Source organism: Sminthopsis crassicaudata, chromosome 1 (assembly GCF_048593235.1).
Source record: "Sminthopsis crassicaudata isolate SCR6 chromosome 1, ASM4859323v1, whole genome shotgun sequence".
Taxonomy (NCBI): Eukaryota; Metazoa; Chordata; class Mammalia; order Dasyuromorphia; family Dasyuridae; genus Sminthopsis; species Sminthopsis crassicaudata.
This window is the reverse complement of record NC_133617.1, coordinates 247954152-247982050: the sequence shown is the minus strand read 5'-3', so window position 1 is coordinate 247982050 and position 27899 is coordinate 247954152. Positions and strand designations below refer to the sequence as shown.

General features: G+C 36.9%; 1 protein-coding gene across 5 annotated transcripts in view; it reads left to right on the top strand.

The window, feature by feature from the left end:
• KLHL14 (kelch like family member 14) overlaps nt 1-27899 on the top strand; it is a 177677-nt gene that overhangs the window by 18435 nt on the left and 131343 nt on the right. The window contains exons 3-5 of one of the 5 annotated variants that reach the window (XM_074277476.1): nt 17376-17410; nt 18908-19189; nt 21254-22261. In XM_074277476.1, the coding sequence (XP_074133577.1) occupies nt 21297-22261 (965 nt within the window). In that variant the 5' untranslated portion in view covers nt 17376-17410; nt 18908-19189; nt 21254-21296. Of the gene's footprint in view, nt 1-17221; nt 17411-18569; nt 19190-19965; nt 22262-27899 lie in introns of those variants that run through there. The other 4 variants (XM_074277496.1, XM_074277483.1, XM_074277491.1 and 1 more) reach the window with 4 other exon arrangements.

The following is a 27899-nucleotide window of genomic DNA, read 5'->3' as shown; positions in this document are numbered from 1 at the left end:
CATATAACCTTAACTGAGTCAATTCCAACCCTGGATTCACAATGGAGAATCAAACATTTGCCTTTCTGACATTCTGCAAGTTCCAAGCAGGCTGGGTCCAGCACAGCAGTCAGTCTAATGAGTGATTAATAGCTGAGCTGAGTCTCTGGCACTTTATTTCCTATTCCCTGCTCTACCTCCTCTTTAACACTCAGGTAACTGTCAAAAATGGACCTAGGGATTATAGCTGACAAGGGGTAAATGCCTTCCTGTTGTCCTCCAAAGGTTAAGGTTTACCAGCCTCAGTTGGAAGCTGTGATCTCCAATAACCATTAATCCACTAACCTCCAGTAGAAGTGAACATATTTATGACAGCAGTCACTAAAGGGTGAAATAAAGATTAGTTTTTAGTTAGGAACGCAAAGCTTTTGAGATCAATATAAACCCACTGCTGAAATCAATCTAAAGTTTGGAATTTTTAAGTAAAGATTTACTGGGCTTTCTTGTACAGTTCATTTTCCAGAGGGAGAGAGTGAGCTAAGGAATGTAACAGTAATCAGATTGAGTAAACAGAAATCAGTTTGCAAACTTACTCCTGTTTTGCACATAGCAAATGAGGATACAGCAATAAAAAAAAATCCCATAATGTAGATTGTAAATTTGTCAATTAATAGGTAAAACCAAAATGTACATTGAGATTTAACACGATAAAACATTAGAAGCTACATTGGCCTATTTGAAAACATAAATAATCAATAGACATTAATAATGAAGTTGTTCAAGCGTTTCCCTATTACTGTGCATATTAAGTGTTTCAATTATTTCTACTTAGTTTGATAGATAAATGTATACCCACATTTTACACAAGCCTTTAAATATAATATAGAATTGTTCTTGAAAACAAAAGCCACTGTTTAGATTAGGGGGGAAAAAAAATCAAATGTGCTGAAAATGCATAGCTTATTGTATCCCTCTGCTGTTCATGTTTGATGCATGTATACAATTTATTATGCAATTTCTTGAGATTTGACGAAGTAATTGTCTTGCAAACCATAGCTTTAATGTTTTTTTTCTCCTTTCTACAAAAGGTCTGCAGATAAGATAGGAAAATGATTGAATAGATGAGTGTCTATTATATTAATTAATGCCCATTATATCTGCATGTTTGCATATGTTCTAGGTGATGACTCAAATAATAGTCCAAATTCTGAAATCCCATAAGCTAAATCCATTTTATTCAAAAGGGTAGATTACAAAACCCCCTATATAAAAGTTACAACTTCAGAAATCAATTCATCTATATGGTAGATCAAGAAAGTCTTGTATTTGGAGCCAGAGAGCCTACATTCAAATTTCTCCTCTGATGCTTATTTGAGTGGGTAAATGCACCTCATATCTACACAATGATCTTGAAAAAGTCATTTTACTTTTTCAGGCATTTGTTTCTTCATCTGAAGAATGAGAGCATTGGACTAGATGTAGAAGGTCCTTTCCAGTTCTAAATCTAGGATCCTACTGGTCACAAGTATTGACCATTTGGTGACACCAGGAGACAATTGGATTGCCCCAATTCAATTCCTTACATTAGAATGTAAGCTACCTAAAGATGGGGATAGTCTTGTTTCTGTTAGTATCCTTGTACATAGCATTTTATAAATATTTTATCTATTTCTTCAATTCCTCTCATGTAAAATTCTTTTGACAGACCCTGAGATTCCTCAGATTAGTATTTACAGTTTTCTTTATGCTTTCAACACAAGCCATTGTAACCATAGAAAAGTTGCTTATAGTCTCCTGAGCATGCACGAGTAGTCTGAAGAAAGGGAGCACTGGAACTGGGATCAGTAGTTTGAAGAAAGGGAGCATGGGATTTGGGATTAGGTTCAAATCTCAGCCCGGCTACTTATTAGGGTTGCTAGGTGGTGGTAGTAGATAGAGTGCCAGTTAAGGAGTCAGGAAAACCTGAGCCAAAATTTGGCCTCAGATACTTACTAGCTATGTGATACTGGGAAAGTCATTTAACTCTTTTTGTCTCAGTGCCTCATCTATAAAGTGAATTGGAACCAAAAAAAAAAAAAAAAAAAAAAAAAAAAAAAAAAAAAGGCAAACTATTCTAGTATTTTTACCAAAAAAACTTCAAAGGAAATCACGAAGAGTCAGAAATGATTGATTAACTAAACAACAACATGATTTTGAGCAAGTCATTTCCCTTTTTTTGAATCTCAGTTTTGCTCAAATGTAAAAGAGAATTCTATTGGATATGCTTGAAGGTCTTTCTCATCTCTATGTCTTGTGACTCTGAATTGTCACAGTTACCTTGTGACTAACTACATCTTCAGCTTCTAACTCTCAGGTAACCTAAGCTTTTTTCCTGCACAATCTTGCAGCCTGGAGTCAGGAAGTCATACCTTAGTTGAACAGTCAAGGCAAATCCTCAGGATTCCTCACTTTAGGCAGAGCTTCCTGGAATTGTGGATTGTCCCATTGGTGGATATCCCATATATTATTAGGAGGGACAGAGGCAAACTTTTATCTGCACAATATGGTCCTGAACAACATCAGGATGCTGAAATTAGCAAAGAAGATATTGGGGAAATATACGGATGCCTTCTCAGTTAGTCCAAAATACAAGGAACATAGTACTGTCACTTCTTCCCACTAGCTAAAATCACCTAAAAATATTTTGGGATTAAGGAGCAGGCTAGAAACATTTTGTACTGCTTTTTAAGCTGATTGCTTAAGTTTTCACTGTGAGCATTTACATCTCAGAAATTGGGAAATGCTACAAATTGTGTCTTGATTTATCATTTTGTTCATTATCCAGACTAAAGAAAGTGATGGGGAAAATGGCAATATGAGGATTAAAATTTTAAAGTGTCTTGTATGTACATGCTTTTATTTTTTTTTAGAAAGCTGGTTATTAAATATGTGCAGCACATCACTATTGTAGTCCTTTATTCAGCACTACAATAAATTAAATCTCTGGTGAATTCAGCCATCTAGAAAATATAGAAAAAAAAGCTCTGGAGTGGGACACAGAAAAGAGGTGAGTTCAAATCCCACTTCCAATATTTGTTAGTTGTATGAATATGGGTAAGACACAAAATGTCTCTGAGTCTCTAATTCTTTTTGTGTGAAATAGAAATAACAATATCTTCACTTATGTCCTATGAATATTACGAAACTTAAATGAGGCAGTATAATGTGCAATACTTTATAAACTTTAAATACCAATTATTTATAATGGAGATACTCTTTTTTCTCTGTACTTGTTATCTCTAGTGCCTAACACATAGTAAACACTTAACATAGATAGATATAAATAGATAGATTGATTGATTGAAAGAAATCCCTCAGAGCTAAGTGTTCATCCATTTCCTTACTAATATACAGATTCATGGTGGCTCAATGGATAGAGTGCTCTGCCTAGAGTCAGATTTCTCTTTCTGAGTTTAAATCTGGCCTCAGGTACTTACTAGCTATGTGATTATGGACTAGTAACTTAACCCTGTTTGCCTCAGTTTCCTCATCTGCAAAATGAGCTGGAAAAGAAAATGGCAAACCACTCCAGTATCTTTGTCAAGAAAACCTCAAATAGAGTCATAGGAAGTCAAACTTGATTAAAAAGACTAAACAACAAAAAGCATATGCAATGTGTCACTGATTTCTACCCAGCTTTTCCTTGGTACATACCCTGTGCAGGCATAAGCTACTTATTATATAGATACCAAAAAATCTCCCAGTCTCCTCTCTGCCCTCTATTTTCATAGAAAGGATAATTATCTAATGAAAAGAAACATCAGCAACCTGAGGAGATTACATTACTGATGCTGCCGGTTATATTTGCTATTTTAATTTAAAAACTTTCTTACTGCTTGCTTTATTTCTTTTAGGCTAAGGCTCATGTTTATGAGGCCTTGTGGCTCTGAACTCATGCTAGCTTACATGGTTAGCTTTATATCCAGTTCTTGGAAGCAGTGGGCTGGACTAAATGACCCTTGAGGTGTCTTCCAGCTCAGTAAATCTCTGAGTTTCTAATTAAGCAAATGCTAATTTCTGTGATGTCTGTAGATAAATTAATATGTGTCTTTATAACATAGCTATATTCATAGTCATCTATTGTCTTTAATCAATTATGCTAACAGGATTTTCTCCCATGCACCAAGGACAGTATATAGCCCTAAGCATGATAGCATTTATACAAAAATGGACTGAGTTTCCGTTATTAACCTTGTTTTCAAGGTTTGTCCCTCAATAGTCAAGACTAGAGGCAGAATGTGCTTTTATTTCTTTTTTAAACCAAATTTCATTGCACTTGCTTAAAAAGCCTAGGATTCAACAAGGGGAAATGGAAGCTTACTATTTGAAGTGATTAAGAGAGCAACTTCTTTAATACATTATAAGATCTTTGAGTCTATCCATATGGAAATCCTTTCACTGCAGCTTTGCCCATATGTGACTTTGTAGACTATCTCCATGAGTCATTGTGGCCAAAACCAATTCTTCTCTAGGTGGCCTACACTTTGACCATGCAACTTTCTATGAACCTTAACCAAGTTGACCACAGACAATAGACATATAGTCCATTATGAGACCCATACTCAAAGTCTTTCTAACTTTACAGAGCTAGTTTCCATTTATGTATTTAGTGCTTTATGATTTCAGAATGTGACCTCCATATCACTTTGATAAACCTTGCAATTGTAAACTTCTGGCATGAATAGTTAGCATTTATATAGCTTTAAGGTTTGCAAAGTGTTTCACATATGCAGTCCCATTCTATCTGCACGTTGACACTATGGGGTTGCAACTATTATTATATCATTTTTCAGACAAAGAAATAGAAAATGAGAGAAATAAAGTGATAGATAGTGGCAACTGTCTGAGGCTGTGTTTGAACTCCAAATTTCCTGTCTTCGGGTTCAATATTCTATTGTGAATATGGCTCCATGCTTGGCCAGAACCTCAGACTACCAGTTCTGTGGTAAAAGAGAGGACCTTGCACAATAGTGCTTCTAGGTTTTGGTGGAATTACAAAATGCTTTGTAGATTCGCAGCAATAGACCACAATGACCATATCTTTCAGTTATTCCAGTTTCATTGGTATATACAAAATTGTAACAAGGAAGAGGAAAGTGAAATACTTGCCCTGAGAGTACAGAGCTGAGGCATGCAAAAAGAGATTTAAAATATGCATCTGCTATCCCAAGCACAGAGCACACCATGCCAGTAGGACAGAGGGTGCACAGTTTGATATCTTTCCCTCAGGGGCAAAATGGTGCAAGCTCCATGTATAGATCTGTTCTGAGGCAAAATCAACATCCAAAAAGTCATAGAAATCTATAACTTAGGAGCAATCTTGGAGACCATATAGTCCATGTTATACTAAACAGAAATCTTTTCTACAAAGTTCTCCAGAGGTAATTTTTCAGTCTCTCCTTGTTTTGGAACTCAATATCACCAAACAAACCCATTCCACTTTTAAATAGTTCTATTTGTTAGGAGATTTTCCTTTCTATCAACCTAATCTTGTCTCTTTGAAATGTCCACTATTGTTCTTTGTTTTTTTTTTTCCTCTGGTACCAAGCCTGGTTGAAATACAGTGAGACAGATAGCTGGTCCCCTTCAATTTCTGTTTTCCAGGATAAAAATCTCTAGTTCTTTAAATCATAGTTTCTAGTCTTTTCACCACCCACCTGGTTCCCCTGCCCCTGAATCTTCTTCAGTTTATTTTGTTCTTACTATAATATAGTACCCAGATCTAACCACAGAATTCCAGATGTGGTCTCATCATCTGGACACCTAGTTTTATTCATGTAGTTAAGGTTTCAATTAGCTTTGGGGGGGGGGGAAGGGGAATTTCTGTTACACTGTTGACTCATAATCTATTTTTTAAAAGATCTTTTTCATGCAACTGCTGTCTAGCCACATCTGTGTCAGTGAATTTTAATAATGACCATGACTTTCAGTTGAACCGAATTGTCATGGTCCATCCACACAGCAATATAGTTAAAACAATCCTTAGGTCTTAGACACTTACAAGACAAGCTGACTCTGCTCCTTCTACCTAAGCATCAAGATTGCAGAATGGCTTATAGAAATGCGAAAGTTCTCTTATTTTACAGTTCAGTTTGGAGTCTATAGTTTGGATTATCCCCTAAGACTCTGGATCTAAATTCTGAGTAGCATATAACTTAGAGGCAACAGTCCGAAGGAGAAGAACTAGGCTGGTGAGAGAGAGAGCTCATCCCATAAGAGTCTCAATTGGCAGAACTGAGAATGTTAGGCTAGAGAGGAGAAGATTTGGAGTAGATATAGAATCATTGTCTTCAAATACAAGAAGGATTGGTATGTGGAAGAGTATTAGATTTATTTTTCTCGGCCTCAGAAAATAAAACAAAGAGTTATAGGTGGATGTTGCAAAGAGATCATTTTAGGCTCAGTTAAATTTCCTAACAGCTATCTGAAAGTAGCATGGACTGTCTTAGCAGATAGTGCCAAATCCTCCACTCCCCAAAACCCCTGGCACTGAAGATGTTTAAGTAAAGGCTATATGACCCTCTGAGAGTGTGTTTTATTGGGCATTAATTTTCAGGATTGTGTTGGACTAAATGACTTCTGAGGTCTCTTCTAATTTTCATCTTTAGCTCATCTCTTTGATGTCTAATAACTTTCCTTTCCTTTTTTGTTCTAATCTTCTTTGTGTTAGTATTTTATTTTTTTGCCTCATTTTGTATCATCTCCATTTCCAACTATGCTATTTCTCTTTCCCCTAACTAGTAAGCCATTCTTATAACAAAGATTTGAAAAAGAAAGGGAAGAAGCAATTTATTAAAATCAACCAAGATTTCAATTGGCTTTTAAAGTATATGCAATGCCTGATACACATAATCCCCTACCAAAATGGAGATGTTATTAAATTTCATTTTCTTAGTTCTTCTTTGAAGCTAACTTTGTCATTATAATTACTGTGTTCACTTTTATGTTTTTTTTATTCTTTATGTGTACATCATTTAAGTGGTTGTGCATAGTGTTTTACCGATTCTACCTATTTCACTTCATATCATGTCTTCCCCAAGGTCTTCAGATCAATACTTTATCATAGTGCATTAAAATTCAAATACATTTAAATAAAACAATATATTTAGGCATTCCACTCCATTCTAATTTAATTAGGCATTGTTTTGGTATGTCCAATTGATGAAAATCTACTTTTTTCCACAATTCATTACAACCCCCAAAATTGTTACTATAAATACTTTCTGGTATTTAGGCACCTAATACTTTTGGAGATGTCACAGGAGCCATGTTCTTAGAAGTCAAGGCATGGAGGGGGAGGCTTTCTAGTGTCATTATTTTCCAGGCATTTTGGATAATTTCAGAAGAAATGTTGTTTGTAAATGAGAAAGCCCTGCTTAATAATTTGATTGTCTTTTATCAAATAAAATTGGTGGATCTAAAACTTGTTACTTCCTTCTCCTTCTTCAATGACTAGAAAATGGAAAGGGAATGAAATCAAAGTGACATGATCAAAGACTTTAACCAAACTGAGATGATAATAAGCATAATCATACACTGATACTGTACAATATCTATATGTTAGAGTAAGCATCCTTGAGTGTTTTTGGAATTGACAATCCTGAAATCATAGGATCACAAATAAACAATATTATTATTTAAAACAGAGCATCTTAAACTTTGCCGACTCATGACCTCTTTTTGTTTAAGAAGTATTTATATAGAGATATATAATATAGATATACAAAATCAAATATTTACCAGTAATAAATCATAATTTCATGATCCCCACATTCAGTTATGAGATAGTATACGGGTGACCCTGGATCACCCTTTCTTAATCTCAGTTTTCTTATTTGTAAAATAATAACAATAATCTTACACTACCCCCAAAGAGTTTTTGTAAGAAAATTGTAAAACCTGATGAATGTGAGTGACTATTATATTTTCTGAGGTTTCTTCCAGAAACAAGATTTTATAAATTGTAGAGAAGCTATGACATTTACATTCCACCAAATATCTTGAATTAGTTTGGCAAAAACAGTGAAAGCACCATTGCAGGCTAATTGATTCTACAAGAACAATGTAATAACTTAACACAAAAAGATTGGTCTTTACAGAGACCTGACACCCTAATATGGAAGCCAGGGAGGATGCTATAATGGGATGGGTCACAGAGACATACAAAGAAACCCAAGGTTTAAAAATATGGAAAGTCAAATCATCAAGGATAAGTCTTAGATCTTAGCTTGTGGCTAGCAATCAGGAATGAACCTCTGATGGATGGAAGTTCACCAGAGAAAAGAAGAGACTAAATAACTCATAAAATATGTGGGTAATTGACCAACTTGGAACTGATGATTTGAGGAGAATTGGTCTTTCATTGACCTGGACTGAGGCAGAAACTTTCAGAGAATGAATAGAGGAATTCAAGAATTCAATGATATATTAAAAGTGGATGGGGAAAAGATACCTTAAAAATACTCAAACCTCCCATTTAAGCCTTAACTAAAGATCATGCCTAACTTGGGTCTGGATTCTTTTGAAAGCTCTCATCCATATCTTAGCAAAGAATAATCCATCTCCTAGCATGATGGAGCAGAGCCCTAGTGTCACTTACAGAAGGGAAGGGTGATTGATTATAAGAGAAGATTGTGGATTATGGAATTTAGAATGTTTTCTCTAAGACAATGTTGGAGTAGGAGAGTCGTTGGACATTGACTTTGAACTGACTCATCTAAGGGTGCAAAAAGGTATTTCAAACTATGCCTGAAGCTAAGGAATAAAGAACAAAGTCCTGTTCTGGGTCCTGGGGTTATGCTGGTGGGAAAAGCCCAACAACTTTCTAGCAAGTTTCCAGATTGAAGTGCATTTTTATTTAGTGATTAGAAATTGAATCACAGACTGGGTCTGTGGACAACTTTTTCTGAAATATAGAATTGACTAGGACATGGAAAAATTAATTTTCCTTTGGACACAAAGCTAATAGGTGTCAGTGATAGGACTTTGCAGCAAGGTTTTCCTAACTCTGAGGCTAACTCCCAAACTCCTACTCCACCCATGCTACTATATATCCAACTTAATCAAGACAATTTTATAGGAGGTATGCCTATTTCCACTTTAATTCTCACAGGCCACCCAGTGGCCATGGGATAGCAGTGACTACTGGAAGTAAGGTCAGACTATATTAAGATGCTTTGGCCTGCTTTTTTCCTTCCATTGTGAATCTGATTAATCATAATCATTGTGATTTTGGGAGGTCATCCAAGGAATCCCGTTGGCTGTATTAATATTAGTCTACAAAAGCTTTCTTCTCCTAGGTGGGGCAGGGAAATGAGGGCAGAGTTACAAAACATTCACTATTATCAGGATTTGAATTCCCTAGTTAAGCCAACATCCTGGAGAGCTATATGTGCACTGGGTACTGGTCCCCTCATCCAGATGTTGGGGAATCCTATTTGTTGATTAGTTACTGAGAAGATAATAGTTCAGTGTTGTAGCTAATAGAGCTCTCTTTGCCAACAAGACAAAACTGTACAATCTAAGGGGAACCCTCTTAAACAGCATTCTGAAAATTGCTACTGAAAATTGCTGTATTTTATACCTGCTTTAGATTGCTTCTGTCCTGTGAGAGAGGTCAGTGTGTTCTACAGCCTTTTACAATTTATAGCAATACAGGTCATTATTGTGTACTTGTGTGCTTTTCCTTATATTTTCCAGAAATGCAATCCTATCTCCAAATGCTTTAAAAAAATTAAGTATAATGTATGAGTTTTTAATATATTATATGAAATACTGCCTTTGGGCAATCACTAGAAATATAAAAATTTCAAAGGTGTTGCTTTCAAAATTAAATAATGTACATGTTAATTAAAGCATTATAGTTTAATTTGTTTATTAAAATGATTTATAAGATACTATAGGAATTTTGAAATATATATATGCCTACATTTGTAATTTATGCATGTATATATAATATATACATATTTACTTATATTCATAAATTTACATGTATACATATGTACAGTATATGATTATATATAATAGATGAGTATATTCAGAGATAGGTAAATAGATTGATGAGGGAGAGAGGGAAAGAGAGAGAAAGAGGAGAGATAGAAAAAGAGAGAGAGAGACAGAGAAACAGAAAGAGAGAGAGAGAGAGAGAGAGAGAGAGAGAGAGAGAGAGAGAGAGAGAGATGATCCTTCTGAAACCTTTCTCCCCCTTCAGAGATATAGAATTTAATATCAATAGTACACATATTACAGGTTTGTAATGGCACTGATAACAGTTCTAGGAGATGGGGCCCTTTATGATCTAGCCACATTAATGATCTGTGCATCATACAGTAGGAGTGTTTTATACACTTCCTTTGGGAGCTTTTGGATTCTTTTAAGTACTGTTAGAAAGACAAGGAAATTAATACATATAAAACTGTGCCAAAATATTCTTACAGGTGTGATTTAAGCCCCCCAAGGAAATTCAAGTTTAGAGAATCAATCAGGCTTTAACTTGACCCATATGTCACTACATTGCTACAAAAATACGCTAAATATTTGCTGATCTCAATATGACATATTCAGAAATCATGGAAGTGATAACCCCAGAAAACATTTAATTTACTTTCTACCTATAGCATGAATTCTCTTCAAATATGACTCACAACTTTTATTCAATCAGAATATTTGCTACTGATGGTAAATTTACTTTCTCCTGGGTTATTTATATACACATCCAGTTCTAATTGTTAGGAGGTTGTTGTTTTGTTTTGTTTTATTTTGACCTTTCAGCCTTGTATTTTTACAAATATTCATGTTATTTAACACTTAAAACTTTTTTCTCTATCTAGTATATCCTTATTTTCAATAAAGAAACTTAATGTTATATTAATAGAATTTAGGTTTTTATTTTCACATTCATTTGCTTACTTACAGCAGCTCACTTTAAAAAAAATCAACATTATTCATATCCAGAAAGTTATATGCATAACTTAGGTGCTTTTCTCTTCTTTTTTTCTAGCTAAGTAACACTTAAGATTTCTCCAAATTCAGAGCCTCTCCTGTTTTGAGAAGTATTATTTATATTCCTCAGAATTTAAAAAGTATACAAAAATATTATGAAATATAAAATTGTACTCTACAATAATAACAATATCAGAAAAAGGGAGGCATGTAGCAGAGGGAAGACAGAGAGGGTAAGGAAACAAGAGAGGGGGAAAGAAATTAAGTAGAACTGAGGGCAAGAGAGGCAAAGAATGGGGAAGTGATCATATGTATTTGAACATCATTAAACCTGTGGGTAATAATAGAAAAAATTACACCACAAAAATAAAGGGGCAAAACAGAATGTAAAGATGGGGAAGAGATCAAAAACTGTAGTCCAAATGGAGCAAAAGCTTTTGTATATCTTGGTATACTGGAGGTGGTGAACAAGCAAATGTACAGACGATCTCATGAATATGAAATTTAATTCAAGCAACCTGATAGCCATAGAAAAGCCTAATACTATAAGAGAAAAGCATCAGCATACAAACAGTATAATTACAAAAAATCATGGAAAACTAGTTTCACCCAAGAAAAAATATCTAAGTCAAGAAAGCATTGTCTTGCTCTTGAAAAGTTGTAAAATATAACAAGTACTTTTCAATGATAATTGAAGTCAGAAGATATAATTCTTATTGCAAAATGTATACCTCCCCTCAGCTTCTGTCTGGGAATTATATATAATTTTTGATATATATAAAAACAAGGCATATCTCCACTTTTGCTTCATTGCATTTAAAAAAAACCACAGCAATTGTTAAAAACCATCAACTTAATTATATTGTCAGATGAGAAAGTGTTTTCACGATGGAACCAAGAATGCTAGAAGCATTTGTGCATGTTCTAATGCCCTATCTTCCAATGAATTCAAACCTCAAAATACTTTCACATCTGTTGACTTGTTTCTCACAAGATAGGTTTTGTAAACTGTTGTGTTGTTCCCTCTCTTCTTTGCGAAGTGGAGGACTACAGGTACAGAATGATGACTACACAAGAAGACTTAGTTGATGTTAGATAGTTTAGCTGAACCCTTTTTCTTTCCTCCTCCCCCCTTTTTTATTCTGAATAAACAGAGCTGGCTCTCAGTGTGGAGGTGAAGGAATATTAAGAAACAGGATTTTTTTTCTTATTCTACTCTCTAAAACTTAACCTTGGCACAAGCTACTTAGGAAATACCCAAATGCCTTTTGGAAAGCTTAGTATCACTTATTCATTCTCACAATAACCCTACTAGGCATTGTTATTTCCATTTCATTGATGAGAAAAGGGAGTCTCAGAAAATCCTAGTAACATATCCTAGGGCATCAAATGATCCCAGAGCCTGACATATAGAAAGTTTTTATAAATATTCTATCTATTAAATTATCTGTCTATCTCTCTATGACCAGGAGTTGCATGAGAACTTCCTCATTACCAGCTCAATACTTTAAAATTTTCTCCTTTTTATTTGTGGATCTGAAGGTCACTTTTCAAAATGTCATTGTTTAAGGTTAGTAAGGTTTTGCTGGGCAGTTGGACCCAATATTAAAGATTTTGCTATAAGTTTTTCTTAGTCGCATCCTCATAATCTTTGGCAATTCATCCCATAGAACTTCACAGGAGACATCATATTTCAAAAGTGGTAAGTTTCTGCTCAGCCATTTTTGAACATTCCTGGCATAAGGCCCAGTGATATGGAACAGAGAAAATTCTAAAGATGAAAGTCACTGACAGTGAACAGAATAGACTTATCTAGTGACAAACTCACCACACACCAATTTGTACTTTGGAAAATGCAATCTATAGTTAAATAGCCATTCTGAAACTGAGGGCTAATTCACTAGCTTTAGAAAAAGAAGAAAAAAGAAGCCATAAATTAGAAAAGCACAGGAGAATTCTGTAGCTTCATTTCTGGAGAGTTTAATTATTGTTTCTAAAACCTATCTTGGCACTAACATCAAAGTCCTAAGAACTCCAAAAAAGTTTGAACAGTGCTTACACTGGTGCAATAAATTATCATTTTCAAAATTATGAATTTTTCATTCACCTTTATTTTCCTACACTTAAAATTTGCTTAAGAAAACCTTTTATTTTTGTTAATCTTGCTGTCCAGAATAATGAATGGCATTTGCCAATTAACTACTCTTGATTGCAATGTCAAGCACCGTTCCTGTTTATGGTACAAATCCTTGGTCAACATATTCGTTTTTGTGCTAATATTGCACACTAATACACAACCAATCAAATATATTCATGCAATATACTCCAGAATACACTGGAAGGATGAAAAGAAATATGAGATATTGACTCATCAGGAATTAACAAGGTAGTTGGCAACATAAAATATATTCATGTAAAAAGATAATTAACAATGTAAGAAAAGAAAAGTGAAGTGCCAAATGAGTGGTATAGACAATAAATGCCATACAGTTTCCAAAAAAGGAGATGGTAGCAATCCAGAGTGGTCAGGCAAGTGTCCTGAAGGACAAAGGTTTAGAGGTAGAAATTTAACAAGGAAAGAGAAGGGAGGTCTCTGGTAGAGTGACAGGAATATGATGGTAAATGTTTTAACAACTGATTTCCCAAAAACATATATACTCAGAATATACCTTTAAATTTGATACACGTTATTAACACTTTGTGAATCTTTTTCTTAAGTTTAGACAATTAACAAAATAATAATTCAAGCCCTGATTTTATTATTTGTTGATTTTTGGGATGCAAATACTCATATTAAAATTTTAACAATGAACTTTGAAGCCAGTTTGAGCTGTTTCCAGCACAACTCTAGAAGAGGAAGATATGAGCAGTGATATGGAAGAGGAAAGTTTTGCTTATAAATTTGGAGCCAGATTGTAAAGAAATATGTTGGTTAAAAACTTTGAACAAGTGGAATATAAGTTCTTTGAGTTCATGGATTGTTACATTTTTTGTCTTTGTGTGCTTTATAACACAGTGATATACATATGTCTGTACAACTGAATTGAGTGATCAATTTAATTTAACTGGAAAATTGAAAGGAGATGGGCAAAGAAATAAGTTATTTTCAGGAATATAAAGGACTGTCAAAGGAAAAAATATTAATATTTATTTTCCTTGGCTCAAGAAGATAAAAGAGGAATAATGAATAAGCATTGAAAAGAGGTAAATTTAGACTTGATTTAAAAAAAAAAGTTTTACTAACCATTAATACCATCTAAAAATGTGATGTAGTGTCTTAAAAAGATAATAGGCTCCTTACTATTTAAGGTCTTCTTTCAAGGGCTAGATGACAGTTTGAGAGTTGTGTGGTAGAGATGGTTTGTTTTGGGGTATAGGTTGGACCAGATTGCCATTGAGGGTTCTCCCAACACTGAAATTCTGTGATTCTGGGATCCTCAAGGCCAGTGGTCTGCAAACTTTTTTGTCATTCATCACTCTGCTGTCATAACTTCCTGGCATTTCTGGATATGAATAGGACTTGCTGGATAGAAGTCACAGTAAATAATAACAGCTGGCATTAATATATTGCTTTAAGCTTTACAAAGTACTTTGCATATATTATTTGATTGACTAAGTGTGAATTCTGAAGATTTTGAAGAAATCACTTAATCCTTATTTGCCTCAGTGTCTCCATATATAATATGAAGTAATTGCTATTTCCATTTTTTGGAGAGGACATAGTATAGTGGAAAGAATACTGGACATGGATCTAGATACGAAGGGTTCAAATCCAACTTCTAATGCACTTAATTTGTGTGATCTTTGGTCACTTAGTCTCTTTGAGTTTTAATTTGTTCATCTTTAAAATGTAGATTAGTTGACCTCTGAAGTTCCTTCCAGTTCTCAGCATATCATGCTTTAATTTGTCTGAAAATGACAGCATTATGAAGATTCATGAATTCTTTTGAATTGTTCCTTTTTATGTGTGATGTTTCAATATTTCAATCTATCTATCTATCTATATGTATGTATGTTTCATTTATATATATATACATATATATGTAATTACATACATTTCTCTGTAATGGATATACATGTATAGTTAGACAGGTAGATATCCATATGTAAATATGGACATAGGCAAAGAAAGAGACAGGGAAAGACACAGAGAGAGAGTGCACTTGGTTGCCAACCTTCAGTGATGAAGTTATCTGATAATGAAGTGATAATGGCTAATAGAAAAAGAATACAGAATGAATCTTCTCCATTTCACATACATATCCCCATATCCCCACTCATTGTTTTTACCTTATGGATCACTACTTATGCTTCAAAACCCTTAGAAGCTTTTCCTGGTACTTTTCTGTTGTTGTTGTTGTTGTTGGATAAACTTACTCTATGCTGTTTTGTATTAATTATCTATTGTTGTATTGTCCCCACCTACTAAGAGGGCAAGGACTGTAACTTACCTAGATATTGTAGCTCCTCTGGTGTCTATCGCATTGATCTGTATAGAGTAGGCACTGAAAAAAATATTTGTTTAATTAAAAATTTTTAATGTGAAAAATCATTTCTAAAATTTAGAGAAAATTCAAATTCTAGATTTTCAAGATGTCAATGAAAATATAAAGTTTCTCTGAAAGTCAACTTGTTTGACAGCAAGATATTTTTAGAACTATTCTGAACATGATTTATAATATAACTGATCATCTATACTCCTTCTACCAATAAATTTGGGTCCTGGATCTCTGCCAATCACACTACCATGAAATGTAGACTGATAGTGGTTAATCAGTGCAAATGATAGTCATGTAAGAGACACTTTTGATAAAGGAAATTATAGATAGCCTTAATGAATGATTATTTTGAGAATTGTTTCATGTTAAGCATAGTTTGTCACTATATTTAATTTAAAATAAACAAAAAACCCCACCCTTTTCTTTCTAATCATAAAATATGAGAAGTTCAATCTGCTCAGTATAGTTCCTAACTATTCCCATCCTGCCATTTTACAAATGGTAGACAGAGGTACAAGCTGTTGCTCTTTGCTCAGCAGGGTAGAGCAAATACACAGATGCATTTTCTGTGTGCTGAATAATGAAACAGCATAAAATTCAAATAGTTATGACTATCTTTGTAGCTGGAATATGGTTACTACTATTTTGCTTTGTTTCTTAAGGATATTTATAAAAGTTGGAAGGGAAGTTAGAGGTCATATAGTCTCTAATCTCAATTTATAGATAAGGAAATTAAGGCTGGAAAAATTAAATGATTTGTCTATCATCACAAATGTAGGAGGAAGTGTAATCAGTATTTGGAACCAATTACTCTGGCTTCATATCCAGTGCACTATAATATAGGAATTACATAAATATTTTTGATCATTTGTTAGTTCTGAAATAAATTATGTCATGTCAAATAGAAGAACCAAAAAAAAATTAAAGATACCAAGCAGATCTTATTTATATGATGCACGTGAATAGCCTTCAAATTCAAATTGTATTTGAAAATTCCCAACTTACCACACTAAGGAAAAATTTTGTATGTTAGATAATGGTGATTATTTCTTCTCTAAGATATGAAATCTAAACAGGAAAAGTCATAGTAAATGAAGGCCACAGAAATAAAGTGACTTACATGATTATATTTTTGTCACTACCATTCACCCACTAATCATTATAATGTGTAGTTTAGTTAGGAAAAACAAAATTCACATGTGACTCTTGATATTTGGAAGTTTTCAATTTTCCTGACAAGTTATCATTTCTGATGCTGAATGAACATCTCAAAATAAATTTGAAGCCTACCAAATATGCTATTCCTCCTTTATGAAGATATATGAAGATGGCACATAGTTTTTTTTTAAGTATTAGAAATTGACCTTGGATAAGTTAATTGCTTTTTGATAATCTATGAAAACTCAATATAAAATTCAGCTACAAATTTATTTTGCCTTTTTCATGAACACTTTGTATGTATTATATTAATTGTTAATGGAGTTTAACTGAAATGAAGTTTTCTTGTAACCTGCCTTTCTAACATTTAAAGAAGTTATGAGAACTGAGAATGAAAAACCCCAAGCAGACAGCAAGAGTTAACTTTGTTATTTCTTTGATATTCATTTCTTTTCTATAAATTTCATCTCTTCTAGCTCTAAATCTAGGACTCTATATGTCCAGTTAAAGTTTGATCATATAAGTAATAAAATTAGATGGTAGTGAATTGAAGATTTGAGAAACATCAAGATAAAAGGTATCTATTTTCAGAGAAGGGAGATATTTGGTAAACATGATGAAGCTTCTATTAAGGATAAATATATCTTTATCCATTTACTTGAAAGTAAAGAACTAAAATAAGAGTTGCTTTCCATCTTTTTGGGTGAGAAATTCCCAGTCTTTGAAATTTCAGTATTTTATTGTTCTTTGCTTCCTCAGGTTTCCTTCCCTCCTTCTGCAAATTAAAGAGTAAGGTAAGAGGACAGGTTTTCAGACATACTCCTAATATGGATTATAATGACAAGTACATCCGTTATTAGACCAGGTATAAATTGGAATAAGCCATGTTCCCAAATTTATCAGGGACCAAAACTTTATTTAACTGATGCCCAGTCTTCTTTCATCTATATTTCATTCAAGGGCATGCCTTCCCTTTCCTTTTTCTCCCTTGACAACAGAAGTACAGGGCTATAAATGCAAGGGTGCAATACATCATGAGATAAAGTCTGGAGAACATGTCCTCTACTAAAATGCACCTTAGTCTACAGCAGAACCAAAGTGACAGAAACCTCCCAATTTCAGTTGTCAATGCTCTGAATCAAAACTGTAAGCTGGACATGGCTCCCTTTCCAGTCAGATGTGCCCAGAAGTTGAAAGGTTATGCTTGTGGAACAGCAGCTGCTTTTCCTGTGGTTTGATTCTCACTCCTACAAAGCAAAGAAAGATTCTCAGACTGAAAGACAAATCTGACAATATGCTAATCTTCCAATAAAAAAAAAATGTGACTTCTGAACCCTTATCTGTTGAAGAGCTGACAGTGAAGTTCAGAGACGGTTGTCTAACCAGACAAAACGATAGAGAAAATATGCCTTCAAACAAGATCATAAATCTTGGATAGTGCAGGGGAGCAAATGTAAAGGGAAGGGCTTCTCACTTATGCCAGCCCTATTCTCACCCACCCCTGTTTCACATAGTAGCCACCCACCTCTAAAGCCAGGACCAGTGTGTTCCATACTAGACCCAACCTATAAATACAAAAACAGTATAAAATAATATTATATCATATGTGGAGATCAGACATTGTTTCCATCTCATGGGGGGAAGGGAAAGAACAGAAAGCAAATGGAGTGAAATCTGAAAACAACAGCATGTACAATATACACACACAAAAAGTTTGCATATTGCACAGAAGATCATAAATCTATGCATGAGAAAGATGTAGTGGAAATTTTGGGGGGGATTAGAGTTTATTTTTGTCATCTCTGTGAGACAGCTACTCATTCATCCAGATCACAGCTAAGAAAAAAGCTGGTCACAGAAATTAGCAGTTTCAGCTCAGCAGCAAAGTCGCCAGCCTGTGAAGGCAGAGAGAAATTGACTAATTAGCAATGCGCACTAAAACTTGACGGTTCTTTATAGAGAGAGAGAAGAGAGAGGGAGAGAGAGAGGGAGAGGGAGGGGGGGGCCTCGCTTTTTCCCCTTCTTTCTTCCAAAGATGTTTGAAATCGCAGTCATTTACGCTCGACAATTTTTACAATAGCCTTGAGCCATAATTTTGCGAGTCTCTCCAGCATCCATCCCCCTGTATGGTCTCTCTCCACTGGCCATGCACGACCGTTTCTCTCCCCAACCGTGGATTTCCTATTACTCTCGTTACGACTCACTGAGCCCCAGGCCCAAGGATAATGATGTGTTGTTTCTTGGTAGCATAATTTGTCACACGTACATTTTTTCTTCTTCTTCTCTTGCAGAAAGCTCTGCTCCCTCTCTCTCTCCCTCTCTCCTCTCTCTCTTCCTCTCTCCCCCTCTCTTTCTCTCTTTTCTCCCTCTCCTACATTTTCTTGCTGTTGCTAATTCATGGTGATCAAATGATGTACGACAAAATAAATTGTAAAGAGTGACTGCCTGGAGTTGGGAACCAGAAGGTGTTTTTCCCCCTCCCAAGGAGCGAGGAAACCTTTAAAAAGGAAGGACAATTGATTTTTGGGGGGGAGCTGAAGTGAGCCTTTACTTTAGCAGCTGATTGAGACCAGGTAAGTTTCTGGCCTTCTGTATACCATATATGTGTTTTGTTTTGTCTTTTGGATTGTTTGCTAAGGGTGCAGTGGGGAGTCTTTCAGAGGGGTCGTGGGGTACTTGTGTGACAAACGCCTTGAAAGAATAAACTCCCATGGCAAGAACTGGGCAGACCAGGGAGAGGCAGGGGAGGGAGAAAGAGAAAGAAGAAGGGGGGGACAGGAAAAGGTGGGGGGGGGGAAGAGACAGGGGAGGCGGGGAGAGGGGGGAAGGAATTGACCGGGTCCACTTAAAGGGAGAGACTCAGTGAGATGTTCCAGGAAAGACAGAGCAGGGGTGGGGGAGGGGGGAGTAAAGGGGGAGAGTAAAAAGGAGGTTGGGGTCCACCTGGAACTAGGCATTAAAAGTGGCTCGGAGAATTACCAGTCTCTAGTCAAAAGGAAGGAGCTCAAGTGCCGGTGCCAGGACTGAGTGATCTGCAATGGAAGGAGCAGGTCTCTGTGGGATCCCTCTGACGGGGAGCGGCAGTGGCGGCGGCGGCGGCGGCGGCGGCGGCGGCAGCAGCAGCAGCAACAGCAGTAGCAGCAGCGCTCTTTGGAGCGGGATGTGGGCACAGAGGGTCTTTTTCTCCTCAGCCCTGGAAGGTGCAATTACAGGTTAAGAAAGAGGGCGTATCGATTGTTCTTTGGTCTCCCTCCTCCCCCGTCCGCTCCTGCATCTGACCCTCTACCTTTGTAAGACCAAAGAAGCGGACGCATCTGACTTTTTTTTTTTTTTTTTTTTTTTTTTTTTTTTTAACAGAGTAGTTGAAGGCTAGGGAAGGTGGGCTGGATCGCAGGGCGCCTGAGTGTGGGTTTATATGGGGCTATTGAGAGGGGAAAGTGGGAGAAGCTGCCGGCTGCCTGTGAAAGATCATAGGATAGGACAGAAGGGCGCAGCAGTCCCTTACCTGCTACCCCCCGGACCCCCCAGCCAGCTAGCTTCCAACTTGAACTTCATGTAGTTACCGGAGTTAAAGTGACAGCGCCTTCTGCCCAAGCGAAAGAAACGCCAGGACAAGGAACCCTCCCCCTAACCTAAAGCAGCCCAGGTGCTAACTATGATCCAAGTGGAGAGCGCTAAACTTCAAGGCTTGGAAATTCTAGGGGGCGGGAGGTAACCTCCGCCAGGTTTCAGAGCATCTTTGCAAGATTAGCAAAACTGAGTGGCGGAAGGAACAGCCAACAGTTTGAGAACCAGGGGAGCGGGCAGGGCCAGGGTGGGGGAAATGAGCTCGAATTGATAAGGACAGCTCCCCGCCTCTCGGGAGTGCACTGAGCTAGTCACCACCGCGCTCCACTGCACTTTTCCAGGAGAAGAAAAGGCTTTATTTCCTCCATCAGACTGCTATTAGCATAGTCGTTCCTGGGGGCACCACGGATAATCGAAGGTTCCCCCAGATCTGATTTGATTTTTCAAAGGCCAAGAGTCTCCCACTTTTCGGGCTGCTCCCGTCCCAGCACAGCTTCCCTCTCCTTACCCCTCCAAACAAACAGAACTACGAGAAGCCCAGCAGAGGAGGGGACGCACAAGTTGGACTGGAACCTGCCACAGTCACCTCTCTCCTAGAGCGCCCCCAGCTCGGTCCTTCCTGAGGCTCTTCCTTTCCTCCGGTTCTGGGCATGGACAAGAGCCCACGAGTTTACTCGGCCTTAACAGCCCCATGCACCACTTTGCCGTCGCTGCCGCCGCTGTTGCTGCCTAGCGCAGAGTCAGGGTTGTTTTAGGAAAGTGAGGTTGGATTGTGTGAGTGGGGGGTTGGGGAGGGGGAAGTCGCTGGAAGAAGAGCGGGGACCCAAATCTGGTTGGCTTCAAGAAATAAAGCCCGTTCTGTTGCTACTCACGAAGACCAGTACCCTCTGAATCATCTTCCATATATCAGTGGCAAGAGGGAGTGCTGGACCAAGGGGCAAACTGTGTATTTATTATTGTTCCTCGCCCTCCCCCTCCCCTCCACACCCTTCCCCACCCCAACCACACCCCATCCCCTCCACCACCTTATTCCCCCCATTACTCCCCCCTCCCCCACCCCTGTTTGCCAGGTTGGAGGAGGGTTTAAAGCCAGGTGCGCTGAGGCAGCTCGCCATGTCCAGATCCGGGGACAGGACCTCCACCTTCGACCCCAGCCACAGCGACAACTTGCTGCACGGCCTCAACCTGCTGTGGAGGAAGCAGCTGTTTTGCGACGTGACCCTCACGGCCCAGGGCCAGCAGTTTCACTGCCACAAGGCCGTTCTGGCCTCCTGCTCGCAGTACTTCCGATCCCTTTTTTCCAGTCACCCCCCTCTCGGGGGAGGGGTCGGCGGCCAGGACGGCCTGGGGGCCCCCAAGGACCCACAGCAGCAGCAGCAGCAACAGCAACAGCAGCAGCAGCAACAGCAGCAGCAGCAGCAGCAACAGCAGCAGGAGGAGCCGGGTACTCCTTCCTCCTCCCCCGACGACAAGCTGCTGGCCAGCCCACGGGCCATCAACAATCTGGTGCTGCAAGGCTGTTCGTCCATCGGGCTACGCCTGGTGTTGGAGTACCTGTACACTGCCAATGTGACCCTCTCTCTGGACACGGTGGAAGAGGTGCTTTCGGTCAGCAAAATCCTGCACATTCCCCAGGTCACCAAGCTGTGCGTGCAGTTCCTCAACGACCAGATCTCGGTCCAGAACTACAAGCAGGTGTGCAAGATCGCTGCGCTGCACGGCCTGGAGGAGACCAAGAAGCTGGCCAACAAGTACCTGGTGGAGGACGTGCTACTGCTCAACTTTGAGGAGATGCGCGCCCTGCTGGACTCGCTGCCGCCCCCCGTGGAGTCGGAGCTGGCGCTCTTCCAGATGTCCGTGCTTTGGCTGGAGCACGACCGGGAGACCCGCATGCAGTACGCGCCCGACCTCATGAAGCGCCTCCGCTTCGCCCTCATCCCAGCCCCAGAGCTGGTGGAGCGGGTCCAGTCAGTGGATTTCATGCGCACCGACCCGGTCTGCCAGAAGCTGCTTCTGGACGCCATGAACTACCACCTGATGCCCTTCAGGCAGCATTGCAGGCAGAGCCTGGCCAGCAGGTAAGAGACAACAAAGAGGAAGGGAGGTGGGGGAGGAGGGAGGCTGAGAGAACCCTGGAAAGAGGGGAGGGGTGCCTGTGAGGAGGGAAGGGGGTGGGGTGGGGGTAATTCGTGGATAGGCTTAAAATGCAAACAAACAAGTAAGACATTTCTTCTGAAAGTTAATTTCAATATCCCTGAAGGGTCAATAGAGAGCTGGAGCCCAGTATAACCTAAATTCCCATTTCCTAATAAAAATTAGGCATGGTGGACTTATAGGCTGACTATGGCATAGGCAGATATGTGGGGGTGCTGAGGCTGGAGCAGTTAAAAATGATGCATGTGCAAAGCTCCTTGGTAGCCCCTAGAGTTAGCACCCCCTCCAAGTCCAATTATAAGCTGCCTGCTTCCTCGAGGGAAGGGCTTCAGTAATGAGATGTCCCCCCCCCCCTTTCCTCTTGCAGTCTTAGTTGGGTGATCAGAAGCTCTAGAGTGTTGCTGGGATTCAAGGAGAGCACCGCTGTTCTCTCTGTCAGACCCTCAAGTTTTTTGGTAGTTGATGTTTCTTCCCTTTCAAGGTTATAATTACTGAGGTGCTTTGTCTGTTAGTGATGCTGCTGGAAATCCTGTCATTCATCTACTCAGGAAAACTTTTGCATCTTATGGACATCCTTTCTTTTTGCTTTTAAAGGAGACACAACAGATGCTTATCCCAAAAGGGTTAATCGGTCCCTGTGAGCTGCACTGTCCAGTGTGGGGTGGGAGGACACAACAAAATTATCAGGCATAAACCATATTTGTTGAAACAAGAGTTAGTATGTGCTTGAGTTGAAGTCATAAAGCAGTTGGCCAGTGGGTTGTTCTTGTTTATAAAGGAGCAGTATATTGCCAACAGAACTACATTGCTAAGGCCAGGAAGGGAGAAATCATTATTTTTTCTTAAGAACACAGTTGTAGATAAGAGATTCTAAGGATGGGCAGCCATCAGTTGGTAGCTTCAATTTTAAATCTTTGTTAAAGGCCTGGGCAGAAGGGTTTTCTTGTTGACTTTAAAGAAAAATAGTATTTCATATTTACATGCTAAAGCATCAGTGATTTAAAATGCCAGAGCAGACCAGTATAGTCTACCAAAATGTTAAATTAACTGAAAGTATTGAAAACCCATCCTCACATTTGTTTACCCAGAGTAATCTCTAAAAATGTGCATCTTTTTGGTTCAGCTATATGGGCTTACATGTTTGTGTTTTAACCATAATGCCCTAGCCACTCTTCATAACCAAGGCTTCTAACACATCATCTTTTTTTCAGTTTTCTGGACAGACCTCATAGTAAGGTGAGGACTATGGCATGGGAATACTTCCAATGGGAAGTATTTATAGTTGCAAATGGAAAACTGTAGGCAATGAATTAATGAATTGTGAGGACAGAATATGAAAGTGAGATGAGAATCAAAGCAAGAAAGCTGCACCTAGATCTGTGACTCACTAATGAACAAGCCAAGTACAAATTCAAAAAGAACATGGTTGTTTTTGTTTTGTAAGAGTTTCTCTTTTGTCCAAAATTCAGAATACTATAGATTCATTGTGGTGACCTAGCATTCCAAGATAAAAAATTTATGTGAGTTTTCAGTCTACATTTTAACTTTTATCTCCACTAAAAGAGCATTGTATTTAAAATAAGTGCATAGAACTTGTTCATATTCAAGGCTTAGACCACACAGTCTTTCAGTACAAGTCACAAATCACGATACCAAAACGTAACATAATCTTTATAAATTTAGCATGCATTCAGATAACCAAATAGATTCAGAAAGCAAAAATGCCTTCTAGAATTTCATCGTTTCCAATGAGTGTCTTTGAATAATGTGCTTTCTTTTAAAAATTATCATGTATAAAACGAAATGTTGAGAAACTTGTGTATACTTTAATCCACTAAATGTGACCTAGAATTCAATATTTAGAAGAGTTGACTTTCAAAATGCAAAGTCCACTATCTATTTTAGTTGAGATTCTGCACACTACCTGGGGCATGCTGGGGCTTGAGTCCTGGTGGATTGCTAAGATACCAAGCTGTCTGGTTCAGTGAAGATACCTTCCAGCTTCACTGGTCCATATCATTTGAAGGATATGTAGTGGTGTTCTGACCACTGAATGCTTACAAGTGTCATGGATGCTGTAAGAATCTGATACTCTTGCCGTAAGAAGGAAACTATATTTTCCTTTAAAGGAAGAAGATGCAGAAGGGAAAATATCTCCTTTCACGTCAATCCACACTGTTGATTCTACACCAATATCTTTTTGTTACTTCTTGGCAATTATTAAAAACTAGTATTTTAATTTTTTTTCAGTGAACCAAATATTTAATAATGTTTTTTATTCATAGTAATGAAAAAGGAATTAACAGAGAAGTTCTCGACATTAATATAGGCTGAGTTGCAGCTTTTAGTATTTTATCTTCTCTGTTCCTTCACATGTAACATATTAGCCTACATTGTCAAGTCCTCTATTCAGGTTTACAGAGGAAAATGTTTTTATTTCAGACCTAACCATATTTGAAGTGAAATTATTTTTATTTAAAGACATTTTTTAAAAAGTATCTTAGTCATGATTTTAATATTTATGTGTCATTCCAAATGTGGAATATGGAAGTTTCTGAAATCCAGAAACTGAAGTAGAAAATTAAATCTGACTGGTCTGTTGGGCTAAATGCACGATGTGAATAAATAATATCACTTGAAAAGCAAATTGACTTTTAAAAATTATATGTATTTGCTATTTGCAGTATAATGTAATAACATCTTGTTAATAGTATATCTGAGCATTCTTTTCAAGATATTTTTATAACTTTACATTTTGATGAAAATACCTACAAAGAAAACACAATTCATAAATGTCAGACTTATTGTCTTACATTGCTTTATTGAGTTTATGGCTCTTGGTTAGGTTAATAATGTAAAGGATGAATAAAGAACTGGGCAAAATTTAGTATATTCACTAGTTCAAAGTCAAATATATATTTATTTATATATTACTAAATAAATATGAATGGAAATATTAAAAAGTGTTAAAGTTTTCATTTAAAAGTTTTACTATTTTCCTGGAAGAACAACTGAATTAAGGAAATTAAAACTTCTTGAAAAGTTTCCGAAAATATCAAGTTTTGATGATTGGACTTGTAAAGTAATTTTTGTGACTTTTTTATTAGATAAGTTATATGGAAGTATAAAAATCAAATAAGAATCTTTTCATTCTAAATACACCTTGAACTTAAGTGAAAAGTTTTCTACTTATTTCCTTTCTAGAAGCATCTTGCTTTTTTCCCCTAATTATTTTCCCCTAATACTAGCTTTAAAAATCAAAGCACAAAATCATTTTGATGGCTTGGGAATAGTTATTATTTTGAGACCATCCTTTAGTTAGAGGAAAGCAGGTTAGAAAATATATTATGAAATTCCCAAAGTAATATTTCATGGGTACTCATTTTTATATATTATGGTGAAACTTAGATAAGTCATCAAGTAATCACAATCATGTTTTTGAAGGCCACCTGTCACCATTATTATTTTCTAAAGAATGCACGCTGTCTCCCTACAAAGATTTTACTTCAGACAGCGTATACTCTGTGTGAACACATCCGAGAGGAAATATTGGCCAAGTTGCTGGGATAACCTCTGTATAAACATCAGGGGTGCTGATAATCTGGCTGCTAGAGTGATGCTTCAGTGGCTTAAGATGTCACCAGATAGTATCCTAAGATCCCTGCTTAGCTCAGTTCAGAGTTGCTGAGTTTGGTGTGTTTAAAGGACGATAGGCTTAAACAAGAAAAGTGCTCATTTAAAATTCAGACACAGCATCTTCCATTGATTCTGGTCTTACCAACCCATTAGATATTTTAACAATGCAAACTATATGTCACATTTATACATTCTCTAAACTGTTAATAATCCACATTAGTTTAATCATCTCAGATACGAAATTAATAACTAGTGAGATTTTTATATCAAAAGTTACTCAGCCATTTACATAAATTTTCTATTGCTTGAAATAATATTGATTACAAAATTGTATCACAGATATGGGATAGTGATTTTTTTGTATATTCTTCCAAAGTGACTGAAATAAAAAGGACATCAGAACTGACAGTTAGTTATTCTCATTTTATAATCTTGAAAATGACTTGCAGACAAAATTCAAGAGTAGGATTAAGATTGCATATGTATGTTTTTCTTTTATCTTAGCAAAATGATATTTACTCATTACCTCACAGATCCATCACTAATCAACCAATTTTTTTTTATCTAAAACAATAAGCTAATAATATCTCATCTTCCTCAGTCTCTTATCTCTCCAAAGAGAGGCTATAAGAATTAACTATCTAAGAAACCACTTCTCCACAGGAGGCTTTGTTTGATCATCTTGCAGCTAAAAGGGCAACTGAAGCTATCCAGAGTCAATCCAAGTGGTAGATAAAAATTGGTTTTACTCTTCAATAATAGATGAGGAAAATAGGATTTTAAATTATTTTGTTTGGAAATAAATTGAGGAGATTAGCAATTGAAGTGTTTCATCTTTAAAAGAAGAGTCTCCTCTAATATCATCATTATTATTTTTTACAAGGAAGTAAAAAAAGATCCTGAGATAATACTCCCAGTATATTTTTCCAATGCAAAGTAAGGTTTCAAAGTAAAAAAGTTGAAAACAAAGACTTCAGGTCAAGATTTAGCTATTTAAAAACATTTTTGTTGTCAAATTGGAACAGTTAAGAGGTCATTCATTTTTAAAGGAAGGTATATGGCTGTTCCATACCACATATTTCCTGGTAATAGAGGAAGAGATGGATAAACAGTCCACAATGCTCTCTTTTGGGAACCAGGCAAGTGTGCTAATGAAGTAGTTGGAGATTTACATCAGAGAAGATATGTGTTGGGGGTAAGGGGGTGAGAGAGAAATAGTGAGAAATTTGATTTCTTATTTCAGTGATCAGTAAAGTTCAAATACTTCTATTACTAATCAACTAAATCAGTCATCTAAATGAAAAGATAAAAGGTAGGTATGAAGCCCCACCCTATATTCTCAACTTCTTGGTTGCTTAAACTATCAGAATTCCTAACTCCTGGGCACTGATGAGAACACCCTTTCTTTTCCTGTCACATACAATATTAAAACGAAGTATGATTAGAATAAAAACTTCAATTTTGATCAAATTAAGCTTTTCAATAAAAAATTTGGTCCATTGTAAATGCTAGAAAGGAAAAGTTGGAATTGAGGCAATGTTCTATATACAGTACAATAAAACATTCTTATTTCAGTTACATGAATAATGATGGTAAAGGGTTTTCTGTGCATTTTGCTTTCTTTGTTTTTCTTTGTTTCTTGTGGGAAGGAATCCTAACATTTTTATAACTGCCTGGCTCTTTCTTTTACTTTGTATGTGTAGACAAGTAGCTTTATTTTAAAGGCCTAACAGAACATTTTCTGTCTTATCTACCTCCAACTTTTTTTTTAAATCATCTTGATAATTGTAGTTAATAGTCAATAAATATTTAGTAAGCATTTGTGCCAGACACTGTGTTAAATGCTGAGATTAAAAAGAAGACTAAGTCAGCACTTACCTAGAAGAAACTAACAATCTAATGGGGACAAAAAACCCAGATAGGTGA